Below are 14976 nucleotides of genomic sequence, written 5' to 3'. Positions count from 1 at the left end.
AACACATAGAAATTCTTTCTGCCCATGTCATTTCTGGCAGAGTGACAAGCCAGAGCTCAAGGGTACTTGGCACATCCCTGCCAGCACATAGAGCACAAGGGATGGCTTTCCAACCATCCAAGCTTTCTGATAGCCTTGCCTTCCCAGGTGAAACCCAGCCTACTCAATACACTTATCAGGAGCCAAAACCCATGAAAACTCAACCAAGTGACATAAAATGGTCAACAGACCTTAGTTGTCTCCTTGACCCAGGGTTGCAGGGTTACAAGGTGCCAGAGAACTCTAGCAGCTAAAGACTTTCTAAAACCCTTCTCAGGAAGTCTGGAGAAAAAGCCAGTCACACTGATGAGAAAGATGGTCCCTTAGGAGCAGCCACAAAAAAAAGTTGTTTCTATTGGATCATCACCAGGACAAAGGAGAAAGCAGGCAGGGAGGAGATGGTGTGTGTGTGTGTGTGTGTGTGTGTGTGTGTGTGTGTGTGTGTGTATGTATGTGTCCATCTCCATTTCCATCTAGGTCACGCACCCTGGAGGAAGCCAGCTGTGAACTGTGCCATGCTTTGAGCTGCCCTCTGGAGAGGCTCATGTGGGCAGGCCCTTGAATTCTGCTGCCACCAGGCTCGCAGCAAGCTCAGAAGCAGATGTCCCAGCCTCTATGCTGCTGCAGCCACAACAATATTGTGACTGTACCTCAGGAGAGCCCTGGAGGCATAACCATCCATCCATGTTGTTCTGGGTCCCTGACCTACAGAAATTGAGATATAGGAGTGTTCCCACTTTCCCTTTTCCTCTCATATATACTATTGAAGAACACAGGGCAGCTGTGAGCAGCCATTGTCTTGTTTCCCCCAACAGACTTGAACCCAAGCTAGAACCTTGGACAATCCAGGCACTAAGAAAGTTGTTTAGGTTGTTTCCCAAAATACGGAGAGATCATGCATTTTACCGAACATATAGAAAGCAGCCCAATACCAGAGCCCAGTTCCTTAAGCCTTCGCACAAACTGCATTACCTGAATCCCTCTTACAGACATACCTGGGTAGAAAATCTCTTTTTCTCTTTTCTCACTCTGTTGCAAAGATGCTACAGCTGTACATATGGAAATTCCCCTTCCAAGTGCTTTGGATAGACTACCTGGTGATTCTCTGAAACCACACACAGCCCCATCTGAGAGTTTGGAGGCAGTCCCTTATGGGAGCCTCCCTTCACTAATTTTGGGGTGATGCCAGCTGTAGGTTCAGCTGGGATGAACACAAGACAGTAGACATCTGCTATATTATTCTGCTAAGTTTTGGGCCCCTTCATCCTGCAGCAATAGATAATTGGCATGCAGCTATTCCTCTATGCCTTCCTGTCACATCACCCCATTTGTGGCCTTCACCTTAAGCACAGCCACATTGCAAATGTCACTGAAAATGCCACAAGGTAGCAGATGTGTGCGTGAGGGGATGCGCCTTATTAAGTGGATACAGCATAGTATAGCCATCCCAGGAGCTCCAGAATTCTGGGAGGTGGCATCTGAAAGACTGAGATGCCAAGAAACAAGTACAGGCCTCAAGCCACCAGACCTCCCATTATACTCTGCTTCTGTGCCTGCAACAGGGGCCTCAGGCCAGCAGCCCCAGCAGGATATTCCCAGCTTCTTCCCACCTTGTTTGGCCCCAGATCCTGTGTACTTATGGCGCTCAGTTCCAGGCTCCCTTAACTCCTGCTGTTCAGGAGTTCAGGTGCAGCCTTAGCTCAGTCCCTTCCTGGCTTCCAAATAGCCTCAGAAGTCACTTGAACTCTGATCTTCAGTTTCCTCATTTGTGGATTAGAGGTGACAGCAATTGTTATCTCCCCAATAATAATTATAATCACATGATTTTGTGAGGAGACAATGACCATGCTTTGGATAATGGGAATTGCTGCCTAAAAGATCTGTGCCTGGTTATTGATCTCCCTTGTTCCTCTCCTGATTCACATTTCACATATGTGTGAACTTGTGTATGTGTGTTGCTGTGAAGAAACCCAGTTATCTCCTGAATGCTAGGCAAAGTACTCTGCCATTAAGATACATCTGGTTTCTCTCCTGCCTTTATATTTTACATGGGCGTATGTCTAGATTTTGTAGGCAGGTACTCTACACACTTAAGATATGTTGCCAGCCCACATTTCACTTTAAATGCTACCTCCTAGGTGACACCTTCCCTGTATCCCACTCTAAATAGCCCTGCCCAACAACTCCATATTTTCTACCACATCACCCTACTTATCCTTCTGTGTGCATGTCACAATCTGAAATTGTCAATGATTTGTCTGGTTACTGTCTCTCTCTTTCCCAGTAGCATGGCAACTCCAAGAGACAGGTACTATGTGTACGTTACTAGCAGGTGCCCTGCAAATTTCTTGTAAAACACCATTTACAATGACAATATAGCAGTTAGTGTACACCATGCACACTTGCTTTGCCCTTCTTATTTGATGATATGTAGTAGTCTCCAATTGAGCAGCACTGTTTTGAACATCTTTGTGCTGAACTGCTGAACAGTCTCTGTCTTTGCCTCTGATGATTTCCTTTAATAATAGACCCAAAAGAAGAAATATGAGATTGAAGAACATGAAGAGCTTTTAAAGCTCCTTCATATGTGTTATAGGGCCCCCTGAAGGCCCAGTTTGGCTCATGATGGCTTGGTCTTCAATGTGGCAGTATTCAGAGATGGAGCTTGTGGGAGGTGATTAGATCAGGAGAGCTCTGACCTCATCAATAAATTCATAGCTTTATGGATTATTAGGAGGTGGTAGGAAACTGCAGCAAGTGGGATCTAGTTGAAGGGAATGGGTGCTTGGTGACATGTCTTTGGGGAGTATACCTGGCCCCTCTCACCTCCTTCCTGGCTTCCAGGAAGGTGAGCACCTTTGCTCTGCCACCTTTGCCCTCCCCACCATGATGCCTCACTACAGGCTTAGAATCGGCAGAACCAAGTGACCACACACTGACAACTCTAAAACCATGAGCTAAATAAATCCTTCTTCAAATTGTTTTTCTCAGTTATGTGTCACAGCAATGGAAAGCAGACTAATACAATAAGCACAGCCACACTGCATTCCAGACAGTGGTGGGGTGGGCAATGTGAGAGCCTTTCAGACTAGTGGTACCTGGAAATCATCTAAAGGATCTAATTGCAATTCAGATTCTGATGCTTCAGATTCTGATGCAGGGGGTCAGCATGGATCAGAGATGTGCATTTATTTCTATCAGGCTCCCAGGGAATCACCTGGAGGCTCATCCTCATGCTCTCTGCCTGCTCATCTTGTCAAGAGTCTAGAATCCACACTGATGCATCCTGTTGCACTCTGCTTCTGAGCATCCCACAGGGGCCCTGAGGCCAGTAGCCCCAGAAGGACGTTTCCTGTTTCTTCCCACCTTACTTGGCTTCAAGTCCTGTTTCCTTATGGCTCTCAGTTCCAGACTCCCTTAACTCCTACTGTTCACTGATGTTCAGAGGGCTCTGAGGAGGTTTCAGTTGGGTTTTCTCAACCCAAGGTAGGAAGTGAGGGGGCACAGGGCAACAAATGAAGACTTCAGGGGTTTTGAGGGCCAGAGGGAAGTTTTGGATTTTTCAAGACCTGTTTCCAGGTCATTCTGATGAGGATTAGGGCACCCACTCACTTGTGTTTTGAAGCCCAGGCACCACAGGGTCAGGATTTACAAACCACCACTCCATCACTGTTGGGCTGGGATGTGTGGATTGTAAAGCCAGGACTCCCTGTCATTGAACCTCAGGGGAACCACACCCACCCATCATCAAGTTGCTCCTAGAACAGCTCAAGCCCAATTGCAGCTTTGTGAAAACATGCCCTGCCCACTCCTATACCTGTCCTAAACCCTGGTTGCTCTTGCACTAGAACAGCAGAGTCCAGGAGTGTGAGAGGAACCGTGTATTCCTCAACACCTACAATATTCAGTCTCTGCCCCTGGTCTAGCAGCCAGTGATAGTAAAAGAAGCAATAATTGTCCTGGATAGGGGTGCTCATCCCCCTGGGCTTCCACAGTGTCACTATATTTATTCTAATCACTGCCTCCCAACCCTCAGAGGGAGATACTTCAATACTGCTGCCAACCACAGAGGAGAAGACCAAAGCTTCTTTTGCATTTGGTGACTTGCCATGTGGTTAGTCTTGAATCCCAGATCTCTGAATTAAAAGGCACACTATGAGCACCTGCATTCTGGAGGCTGGGCTCCAAACCCACAGGCCCCTCAACACTTAGGGTTTCTTTGTGCACTTGGAGCTCCAGGTCCTGCCATCCTAGAAGTTGGAATAGCACTTGGAGTTGCCTTATTCTGAGCAGCTCAGGTCCTAGCCTTTGTATTCACTTGTTCTTGCTGCCTAACCTTCAGCCAGCTGAGCTCTTTTGGGTGAGCCATAACCCTGCCTGTGGAGCAGTCCCCTCCTAGCCTGGTGTCCTAAATCCTTGGTTCCTAAACCTGCAGAACTATATTAAAAGAGTCCTGCTTGCCTGGTGTGGAGGCCCTAGCAACAGAAGGGAGGGAGACCTCCAGGTGAGCTAATAGGGAAGTTGACACATGCAGGGACAGAAGGATTTGGGTCCTTCATTCCATGTGGAGAACTTGATTTCAGAGCACAATGAAAACTGAGAGTCCAAAGTCTGGTAAGGAGTAGCAATGGGCCTGAATATTTGTTTAATGAAGGTGTAATTGAATGAAGCAAGTCAGCCCTGGGATGATAATAATTTGCCCTCGAAGGCCAGATTTAGCCAAATGTGACTTCAGCTTGCTTCAGGATGCAATTGCCTGGGCATGAAGTGGGAGGGCTTTCCTGGGAGCAAGTTATCTCAGTTAAAAAACTATCTCCCAGCCCTGGATTGTGAAGGCCTCCTCTAATGCACCCCTGTGTATGTGTGTACCCCATGCCTGAGGCATCCTGGTTGCTCCACCTGGGAGGTTGCCATGTAATGGTGAAGGACATATCTGGTAGGTTCACATGAGCCCCTTTGCATGGGCCAACATTGCCATGGGAAGAGCTCCCTTTGCACCCCTCCAAGCAGATGGATGAGACCCTTGGGGTTTTCAAACATCCCAGCTCAGAAGGGCATGTGGACCGCTGGAGTCAAAAGGAGCCCCAATTGTTTTATCTATCCCTGCATTGGCTAAAACAATGCTGTACCACACAAAGGCAAAGACCCCTGGAGAGTAAAAACAAGAATGTTGGGGTCTTGTTGAGAGGGAATCCAATCCAGCCCCACCTCTATCACTTTGTGACCTCCTTATGCCCTGTCCTTCCTCACCTGGAACTCCATTCCTCCTGAGCTGCTGGGGTCCACACACAGCATCCTGGGGGAGAGCAGGTTCGGACTGAGGGTCTCCATTAGCTCTGTATCCTGAGCAGTTGTTCCTTATTCCTAGACAAGTGGCAGGCTGTACTGGGGAAGACAGAAGCCCTGGGTTCAAATCCCACCCTAAAATCCCCAACACATCTCTTTCCCACTTCCAGCCTGAATTTCTTCTCCACAAATGAGAGCATAGTCACCCTCGGCCCTTCTCTGTCTGGTGGGGGTGTCTGTGAGAAACTGAAAGTCATGGACTGTTTCGTGGGCCCATGGGTGTGAGGCCCAAAGGAGAAAGAGCTAAGACCCCAGCATCAGATATGAACATGGCACCTTCTATAGGACTGTATGGATGTGTGCATTGTAATCTCCAGAGACAAGAAGCTGTTGTTAACTAGTCGCCCATTAAGGTCATGTTCACTCTCTTATCAATATACTCATCTGAGGAGAGGCCTCTGGAGTTTATTGGTAACATTATTGCTTATAACTAGTGGCTCTGCTCAGGTTCTAAAGTAGAGAGTTAATGTGCATACCTGCGGTTTCCCACTTACTCCAGCACTCACTCAGGGTGCCAACATTCCTCAGTAGCTCCCCAGTCACCTGCTGACCTACTTACTACAGGAAAGGATGTCATGGGAGTCTTGCCCTCATTTCCCTGCCTGTGCTGTGTCTCCAATACTGTGTCTGCCAGTAATTCCAGGTACCCAGCTAACCTCAGTGCATTTGCATATGCCTGACCCTCTACTCTTGCCCCTGTGGCATTGAAGTCTGGCCATTGTCTAGGGCTCCTTAAGTGTGGACCGATGTTAGGTGCCCACTGGCAGCCTGTGCTCATCTTACCTCCTTCTTGAGGGGGATCAACTTGGGGGGAGGAGTCACCATTATTTTAAGCTAGTTGTGGCCTCCTCTTTCCCTCCTGCTAGAGGTTGGGACAAATGATGAGGGGATTGGTGTGGGGGGGCAGTTCTGGTAAAGGAAATTATAGAGTTTGCTTTATGGAGCTTCTGCTACAGATGATCCCTACCAAAATAAAGAATGGTGGGGAAGAAGATGTCTCCTTTGTGTCCCTCTTGGACACTGACTTTTGCAGGCATAATATCTGGAGTGGAGGCAGCCAGAATGTGATGCTGAGAGTGTCACCAACCCTCTTCTTAGTGTTAGCATGAAGAAATGTGTGGCCTCTGGGACACTGAGAATATTTAAAGGCCACCAGAACAACCACAGAGCTACCTTACTCTGGACCTCTCATGGCTTACCTCAACATTAACATTACACAGCATATGCTTTTGTAGTTTCAGCCACTCTTATAGGTTTTTCTGATTCTTAAGCCTCATGCCTTCGAAACTGTATTAGTCCTAGAGGCTTAGTTGCAATTCTATGCCCATGTCTAGTTCTCCATTTGCCTCATAGGTGTGTCCCTGTCCCCTGCCATTCAAACATGGAGGAAGGTCATGTGTACTATCTGTATTCCTGTGAATATGGGACTATCTGTGAGGTCACATGAGTATAAGTCTGTCATTGCCGAGCAAAGCAAGAATGGGATGCCTGGCATGGTGGGGTGGTAAAGCAAGAATCAGAAAGAATGTCATGGAAAAGACTTGAGCTCTGGCCTAGTTTACTCCCTTCTCTGAGCCTCACTTTTCCCCTCCAAATTTTGGAGGATCCATTATTAATCCCCTGAGGACTCATATGGTTCACACTAGTTGTCCTGCCTATAGCAGGGTCCAGCAGGTACTGGACAGACACTGCTTGAATCCATTGAATCCAGGTTAGAGGCCCATGGGCTTCTTCTTTATAGTCTCACAGTATTGTCAGGAACTACACCTTGGAAGCTAGCCTAGTCCTAGACTCTAGTTGCTTCAAACAACTCTATTTAGCCAGTTAGTGGGAACTGCCAGGACTCTGTAGGGGGCAAGGGAGAGAAAGCTCAATTCAAAGTGGCTTAGGCAAGCAAACCAATGAGGGAAATTGATCTATAAAACTCAGAAGTATAGTGGCAGATAGCATAAGGTGAGGCCACACCTGGGTTTTGGAGGATGTCCCCAGGATCTTCCCCAAACCTCTTGGCTCTGCTTACTTCCCTGAATTGATGGCATCCTTGTGAGGCCTTTCCCTTCAAGGTGGCAAGATGAGCACTAACTGTCAACTGAATCCAACAGAAATAGAGCTTCTCCTCTAATAAGTTTCCCACCACAAACTCTGACCCATGAGACCTGATTGGTCCCTACCCAGACCTTAGCCAATCACATGGCCAGGGAGACTGGTCTCTGCTGATTGGCCATATGGAGGTCAGGTGACCCCTGTCTCCAAGATAACTTAGGGGCTGCCCACCCTGTTTCCAGGTGGGAGATCCTGTGATGCCTTGAGAGATCAGGATGAAGTCTCAGAGCCTCTGGTCTTCCCTGCTTCACTTCCTGGGCTGGCCCTGCTCATGCCCTCTTCCTACAAGCCTTGTCTACCTTCTGCAGAAGGCTCCATGGCAGCACTTCTTCCTTTCCCAGCCCCACTTCAACCCCACTCAAAGGAGCAAGACTTTCTGTGTGAGGTAGAATTTGGGATTTCCTCCCAGTTTCCAGCCATGCTCTTTATGTCCTATTGAAATCAGTTCTTCAGTCAACAAACATTCAAAGAGCACCTACTTAATGCCAGGTCCTTCATATATCAACAAGACTAATGATGTTCCTGTCTTCAGAGAGTTGACAGTCTAGTGAGAGAGTTCAGAGAAATTAGAAAGAGAAATACGGATGGTGCATATGCACATTAATGAAGTGAAACAGGATAATGGCACATAGAGTGTGCATGAAGCATGGGGAGGAAGGTAGTCATAGCCCCCATGATGAGGCAACATTTAGGCAGAGGTCAGGTTTTAGAAGAGAAGCCATGTATTGGTCACGTGGAAAAAATGTCCCAGGCAGGGAGGGCAGCTTGTGCAAGGATCCTGAGGGTGGAGCAAACTTGGGGAAACCAGAAATGGGGCTGGAAATTCTTATGAAAGAGCCACATAGTAAATGTCTGGGGCTTTGACAGCCATATGATCTTGGTCATAAGTACTCAACTCTGTCACTGCTGCTCAAAATTAGCCATCTACAAGACATAACAGGGGTTCACAGCTGGCTAGACATTCTGTGCTAGGGCAAGGAGGAGGGCTGCTACCATCAGGGACGTGAACGACTTCCCCCACCCCGCCCCCTCCCCAAACTCCAAAAAAAAAAAAAATACCCAAAACACTGCCACCCACCGTGCCCCCGCGCCCCTGGGCGCTAAAGAATGTGGGGAGCCCACGGCGAGTGTCTGTGGCTGTGCCAGGCTGCAGGTCTGGTGTGCCGCTGATCAGAGTTATTCTGATCTGAAGATTTTGGCATTCAAGGCATTAAGATAATTGCCTGAGTTGTTCATGGAGTTTTTCATCAGTATGTCTGAAACCATTAAATACAATGACGATGATCATAAAACTCTGTTTCTGAAAACACTAAATGAACAACGCCTGGAAGGAGAATTTTGTGATATTGCTATTGTGGTTGAAGATGTGAAATTCAGAGCACACAGATGTGTTCTTGCCGCCTGCAGCACCTACTTTAAAAAGCTTTTCAAGAAGCTTGAGGTAGATAGCTCTTCAGTAATCGAGATAGATTTTCTTCGTTCTGATATATTTGAAGAGGTCCTGAACTACATGTACACAGCAAAGATCTCCGTGAAAAAGGAAGATGTTAACTTAATGATGTCATCAGGTCAGATTCTTGGTATCAGATTTTTGGATAAACTCTGTTCTCAGAAGCGAGATGTATCTAGTCCTGATGAAAATAATGGCCAATCAAAGAGTAAATATTGCCTCAAAATAAATCGCCCCATTGGAGATACTGCTGACACTCAGGATGATGATGTGGAAGAAATCGGGGATCAGGATGACAGTCCTTCAGATGACACAGTAGAAGGCACCCCCCCAAGTCAAGAGGATGGCAAGTCACCTACAACTACGCTCAGGGTTCAGGAAGCGATTTTGAAAGAGCTGGGGAGTGAGGAAGTTCGAAAAGTAAATTGCTACGGTCAGGAAGTAGAATCCACGGAGACCCCAGAGTCCAAAGATTTGGGGTCCCAGACCCCTCAAGCCTTAACATTTAATGATGGAATGAGTGAGATAAAAGATAGACACCAGGCTGGACTGCCACCAGTGACATGAAGTTTGTGTATTTACTTTATGGTCACCATCGGGAGCAGATTGCCTGTCAAGCATGTGGTAAGACATTTCCTGATGAAGGCAGATTGAGGAAGCATGAGAAACTTCACACTGCAGACCGGCCATTTGTATGTGAAATGTGTACAAAAGGGTTCACCACCCAGGCCCACCTGAAGGAACACTTAAAAATCCACACAGGGTATAAGCCCTACAGTTGTGAGGTGTGTGGAAAATCATTCATTCGTGCCCCAGACTTAAAGAAGCATGAGAGAGTTCACAGTAACGAAAGACCATTCGCATGTCACATGTGTGACAAAGCCTTCAAACACAAGTCTCACCTTAAGGACCATGAAAGGAGGCGCAGAAGCGAAAAGCCCTTTGTGTGTGGCTCCTGCACCAAGGCCTTTGCCAAGGCATCGGATCTGAAGAGACATGAGAACAATATGCACAGCGAGAGGAAGCAGGTTACCCCCAGTGCCATCCAGAGCGAGACCGAACAGTTGCAGGAAGAAGCCGAGCAGCAGTTGGAGACAATAGCCTGTAGCTAGAGGTGGCAGGACCCGAGTGCTGTGCCTGGGAAGCCGAGACTGGGACTACATGGATCGTGATCAACAAACGCCAGTTATTATGTTTTCATGGAAATGAATGGAGCAGTGTACTTGCTGGACTTAAGGCAGTGATTGGTTAGGTGTTTTTAAAACTTTGTCAAGGAAATTACGTTCCTAAGTTCTGACCAAACAGTTTCAGTGTCCTGTCTAGTGTCTATTGTTGCCAGTAAGCTCTCCTCCCCCTCTTTTTTATTATTTTGAGAACTCCTATGTCCAGTTTAGAGGTGAGAGACTTCTGTTCTATTTTTAATCCTCTACACTCGCGTTGTGAGTGCACTGCACAGAGTAATAATCGAGTAAATTGATTTCTTAATCATCATAGTCACACGTGACTTCTGGTCAAAACAGCAGTTTGAATAACTTAATAAATGTTCTTCATACAGACCCAGAAAATGCTGGTGGGTGATTGACCAAGAACACTGCACAAGTGTGAAACCAAGTTCTGGAAATGCAGAATGGTGTTAGATTTATATTTGGTTTGTTCACTTTTTCTGTCACTGTTTTACATTGTTTTTGTGCACAGGTAATAATTGCTTTGCTGAAGTGTTTCTTCATCCATTTCGATTGCCCCATATCTACCCCCAAAGCTGTAGTCGTACATACTACATCATCCTGTGAACCCACAGGATGCTGGTGCTTAGGGCTGGGTTCACAGGTTCCTCTTTTGGGGGCATTGTCCTTCTGCAACAAGTGGGGGGTTTGTGGAGTAGACCAGTGGTGAGAGGAGTGAAAGCTCTCAGAGACAATGTTTTCATATGTGCAACAATTCCAAGACTTATTAGATCAAAGTAATTCTTAATTGATTTTGAAATTGGATTTATATTTAGGTTCAAAATTAGGACAAGAAACATTTGTGTGGCTTAATGGAATGTCATCCAGCTTTTAGGCTCTCTGTGGCACATGATTTATCCATAAAAGAGATGCAATATGCTTGCTTAAATTAATAAATTTAAAAATCTTCTAAGTGTGTAAATAGTAGTGTTGGTCTTATGTATCTCAAGTAAAAGCAGGTGGCTGCACCTTTTTTTGCACATTGGATTAAAGTAACTTCCATGAGCAACAAACATCAGACTTTTTTTACACAATATTAAAGATTGTGAGACCAAATGTTTGTTATTGAAGTATATTTTATCGCTGGTTACAGTTTAAATAGGAATTGATTGCCTTTTATTAGCTGTAAATCAGAATTATAAATTCTATTTCAGATTTGGTGTACTAAATGTTCTTTTAACCATTTCGTTAGGAATATATTGAAATGCCAACAATAGTTTGAATTATGTTCTGTAAGAAAGTATTAGTCAATTATTTTAGAATATGTACAATTATAGAAAATGACAACTGTTAAAATTCATGTTTGGTTGCTAGAATTTTTTTAAAATACATTAAAGTAATTTCATTTAATAGCTTGTTACATTAACACCTGTAATGACTATTGTGGGAGAAACTTATTTTTTAAATTGGTGTATATGTTCTGCCCGAGATTGTAGGATGAAGATGCTACTTTAAAAGAAATTATTTATTGGTAAAAATGTTTAATTTAGTTTAAAATTAATTTAATTTATTTTCTTGAAAGTTGTTTATTCTTACTAAAAGTAGTCCTGTCACTGTGTTTATATGCTGTTAGTAGAAGGGGAACTGACTGCTGTTCCAAGGCTGTTTTAACCAAAGCAAAGGAAAAATAATTTAACATCTTGTTGATAGCTACTTCAACAAACCATATTTTGGGCCTTCATTTTTGTATATAAAAGAAAGTATACTTCTATCATTCCTGTTTTCATTTTTTTCATAGCAACCTTTCACACACCCAGGTTTCTTCCAAAATATGCTTTCTATACTCTTAATCATGGTTTTATAGAATTGAAAGTTTAACATGGGATTGACACCCATTGAAACCACAGAATCATGGCAGTACCCCCAAAAGAGAAAGTTTAATTTTCAGATCTTTATTTGTATTGTGCAGGAATTTGTCATTTGGCCTATTTTGCATGAGAAATATATTTCTGTTACAATTTCTACCACTGGTATTGGGTTCCTGTATGTATTTGGGTGCATGTTTTCTTTGTGTTCTTTTAGTGGCAGCAGAGTCATAACCAGACAGCTGTTCTGCTTGATGAGACCTGGTCAGCAACTGCCTTTCTTCACATCCGTCTGGCTGTAATAGTCTCCTGGATAGTGAAACCATCATGTTAGATTCTTCAAGGGTATTTCTAACATTATGGGGAGTTAATTCTGAAATGTGCTCACCCTGCATCTGCTACATACATGAGAGGAAGGGAAATTCTAAATGTCAATATTACTCCCTTTTCACTGCTACTTTTTCTGTTTGTATAAAGAGAATGTCCATAAACTTGATGTTAACTTTTGTACTCAACTTGCATTGTATTGGTACTGATGAAGAAAGAGGATTTGGGGAAGTTTAACTGAAGGGCAATGTGTTAGCTTTCTGTTACTATAGAAACATCTGAGATGTTCAACTGATGAGAAGTTTTGTTTTGGCGGTTTCAATCCATGATCAGTTGGCCCAGTTGTTTTGGGCCCATGGTGCCATATCAAAAGAACATATGGTAGAACAAAGCTGCTTATCTCTGGCCAGAAAGCTAGGAAGAGGAAGATGCCCTTCAAGGGAATGCCCCCAAAGACCTGAAGACCTCACCTAGGGCCCATGCAAAGTTCCACCATAACCCAATAATGTCATGAGCTGAGGTCCAAGCCTCCAACAGATGCGCTTTTGGAGAACATTTAAAATCCAAACTGCATCAGGTAATTTGCCTCTGTTAACTTGCTCATTAATTTAAAGTGTTTGGAAATTACGGAAGTGCTATCAAATGAACTTGATACTAACTTCTGTTTTGTTGGAGGAAAAGATTGAAATGAGAGAAAATGATGTAAGTGTATGTAGTTTCCAATTAAATGGATTATACTGTAAAAAAAAGACATAACAGGGGAATGGATGTGCTGTAGTACACTTTGTTTATGAGCAGAAAAAGGTGAATTTTATGACTTTGGTTTGTCATGAAATAGATTCTTCTTTTGATTTGTTTCTGCCTTTTTTTATTTGAAGCAGAAACATCCTTTATAACTTGTGGGCCCTATGAAAACAAGTGGCAGGTACCAGGTTGGCATGAGACAAAGTCTCACATCCACCTCAGTTTGAACCTACCAACTCATTTACACTCAATGCCTGTGTTTCTTCATTGGGTTGATATGAGAATTATATAATGTAATATGTGCACAGTACCTAAAAGAGTGAATGGAACTGGTGAGGATGATATAAGAATTTTTTTATTATTATCTGAAAAATGTTTTAGGCATGTGCCTGAGTAACTACACGTATCTCACCCAGTGGTCCCATAACCCATGCCCTCAGGCCATTCATTCCCACTGTACCTACCATGCAGGGACCCACACTTCTATACTTATATTGACAGATGGAAATCAACAAGCATTCAAAGAGCACCTACTTAATCTCTCAGGCATCATAGGATCTCTCTGAACACTTCAATGGAGGATAGGCCCAGCTGCAGCCACAGGATAGGCTCCAAAATCCAGGGTACAGCAGATGCCCATCTAAGAAGTGTCATCAGCCTGATTGAACACTTAGCCTTTTACCAATAGGAAATATGAAAGCAAGTATAAACATAAAGAAATGCAATTTTATGTTTTGTGTTTTTGTGGTGTCCTTTGCCTCAACAACCACATGAAGCCAATGTCTCTGATTATCTAAATCCTGCAAAGATGAAATTCTCTTCTCCTTTTAAAAAATTGTGTTTATTTTTCTCCATGAGTCAGGGTTATCTGCAAAATCTTGAACTAACAACATAACCCAGAGAGCTAATTGACTCATTAGTGTAGCTATTGTGAAATTATTGCAATTCTTAACAAACAGGTAGAGTCTGGAACGTTCACATCTAATTTTTTTATCTATTCAAGATAATAATATCTGGTGTTTTAATTTTCACTATAATTTGTGAAAATCAGGAGCTGCAGATTAAATTCTCAATGCCATATACTGAAACCAATAAAGATTAAATAATACCCAATGCACAAAACAAACTTCACTGGTTTCCACACTTACTCTGGAAGATTGTTTAAGACTAAAATAATAAAAACAAAAAGATGTTCCAATTCTATCAGAATAGTCCCTTATCCCTTAACAGTGCTGTTTTCAGACTCTGGGGATTGAAACATCACAGAATAAACAATTCACCCTCTTATTGAAAATCCGGCCTTCTTATTGAAGATAATGTAAGTACTGAACTAATGAATGTACAAATGGACATTGGGTGTAAAAAGAAAAGTCCCCAAGACTTACTTCTTACATATCTTTAAAAAATGAGAATGCATGCTTTTAACATAGGGGTCATAGATGGCTAATTTTGAGCAGCAGTGACAGAGTTGAGTACTTATGACTAAGACCATATGGCTGTCAAAGCCCCAGACATTTACTACGTGGCTCTTTCATAATAATTTCAGTGTGGGATTTAAGTTTCCCAAAACTAACTCCATTTTTAATACAATGCCTCCCCCAAAAGAAAAACTACCACTTTATGCAATCCTTGGCATATTATCAATGCTCAGTGATTAAAAGTGTGTTAGAGGGGAAACAACCAGAGTGATTTCTTGTAAGTGTTCAAATTATTTGGCTTCAGAAATGAGCAAGAATGCCACACCCCTCCCATAGGCCACCTTTCCCAGGCAGGAGCAGTGAGCCCAGTTGCATGTGGACACAATGATAGCGCAAGCTTGACAGTTGTTTTGGCTTCCTCAGCAATGCATGTGGGCACTCCTTGACAATTTTTTTTAGAGGGGGGGGATTTTAATATTTATTTTTAAGTTTTTGGTGGGCACAACATCTTTGTTGGTATA

General features: G+C 43.8%; 1 protein-coding gene across 1 annotated transcript; it reads left to right on the top strand.

The window, feature by feature from the left end:
* Window positions 1-8704: 8704 nt before the first annotated feature.
* LOC308644980 (zinc finger and BTB domain-containing protein 14-like) lies at window positions 8705-10050 on the top strand (the record flags this gene model as incomplete). The annotated part of the gene is given in 2 exon segments (XM_081286852.1): window positions 8705-9470; window positions 9473-10050. Coding segments are annotated over 2 exon segments (1326 nt in total). The 5' UTR covers window positions 8705-8722.
* Window positions 10051-14976: the final 4926 nt, after the last annotated feature.

The sequence above is a fragment of the Spermophilus citellus genome (genome assembly GCF_964194105.1).
Source record: "Spermophilus citellus genome assembly, chromosome: 3".
Taxonomy (NCBI): Eukaryota; Metazoa; Chordata; class Mammalia; order Rodentia; family Sciuridae; genus Spermophilus; species Spermophilus citellus.
The sequence above is the reverse complement of the archived record's forward strand: the minus strand, read 5'-3'. Positions and strand labels throughout refer to the sequence as shown.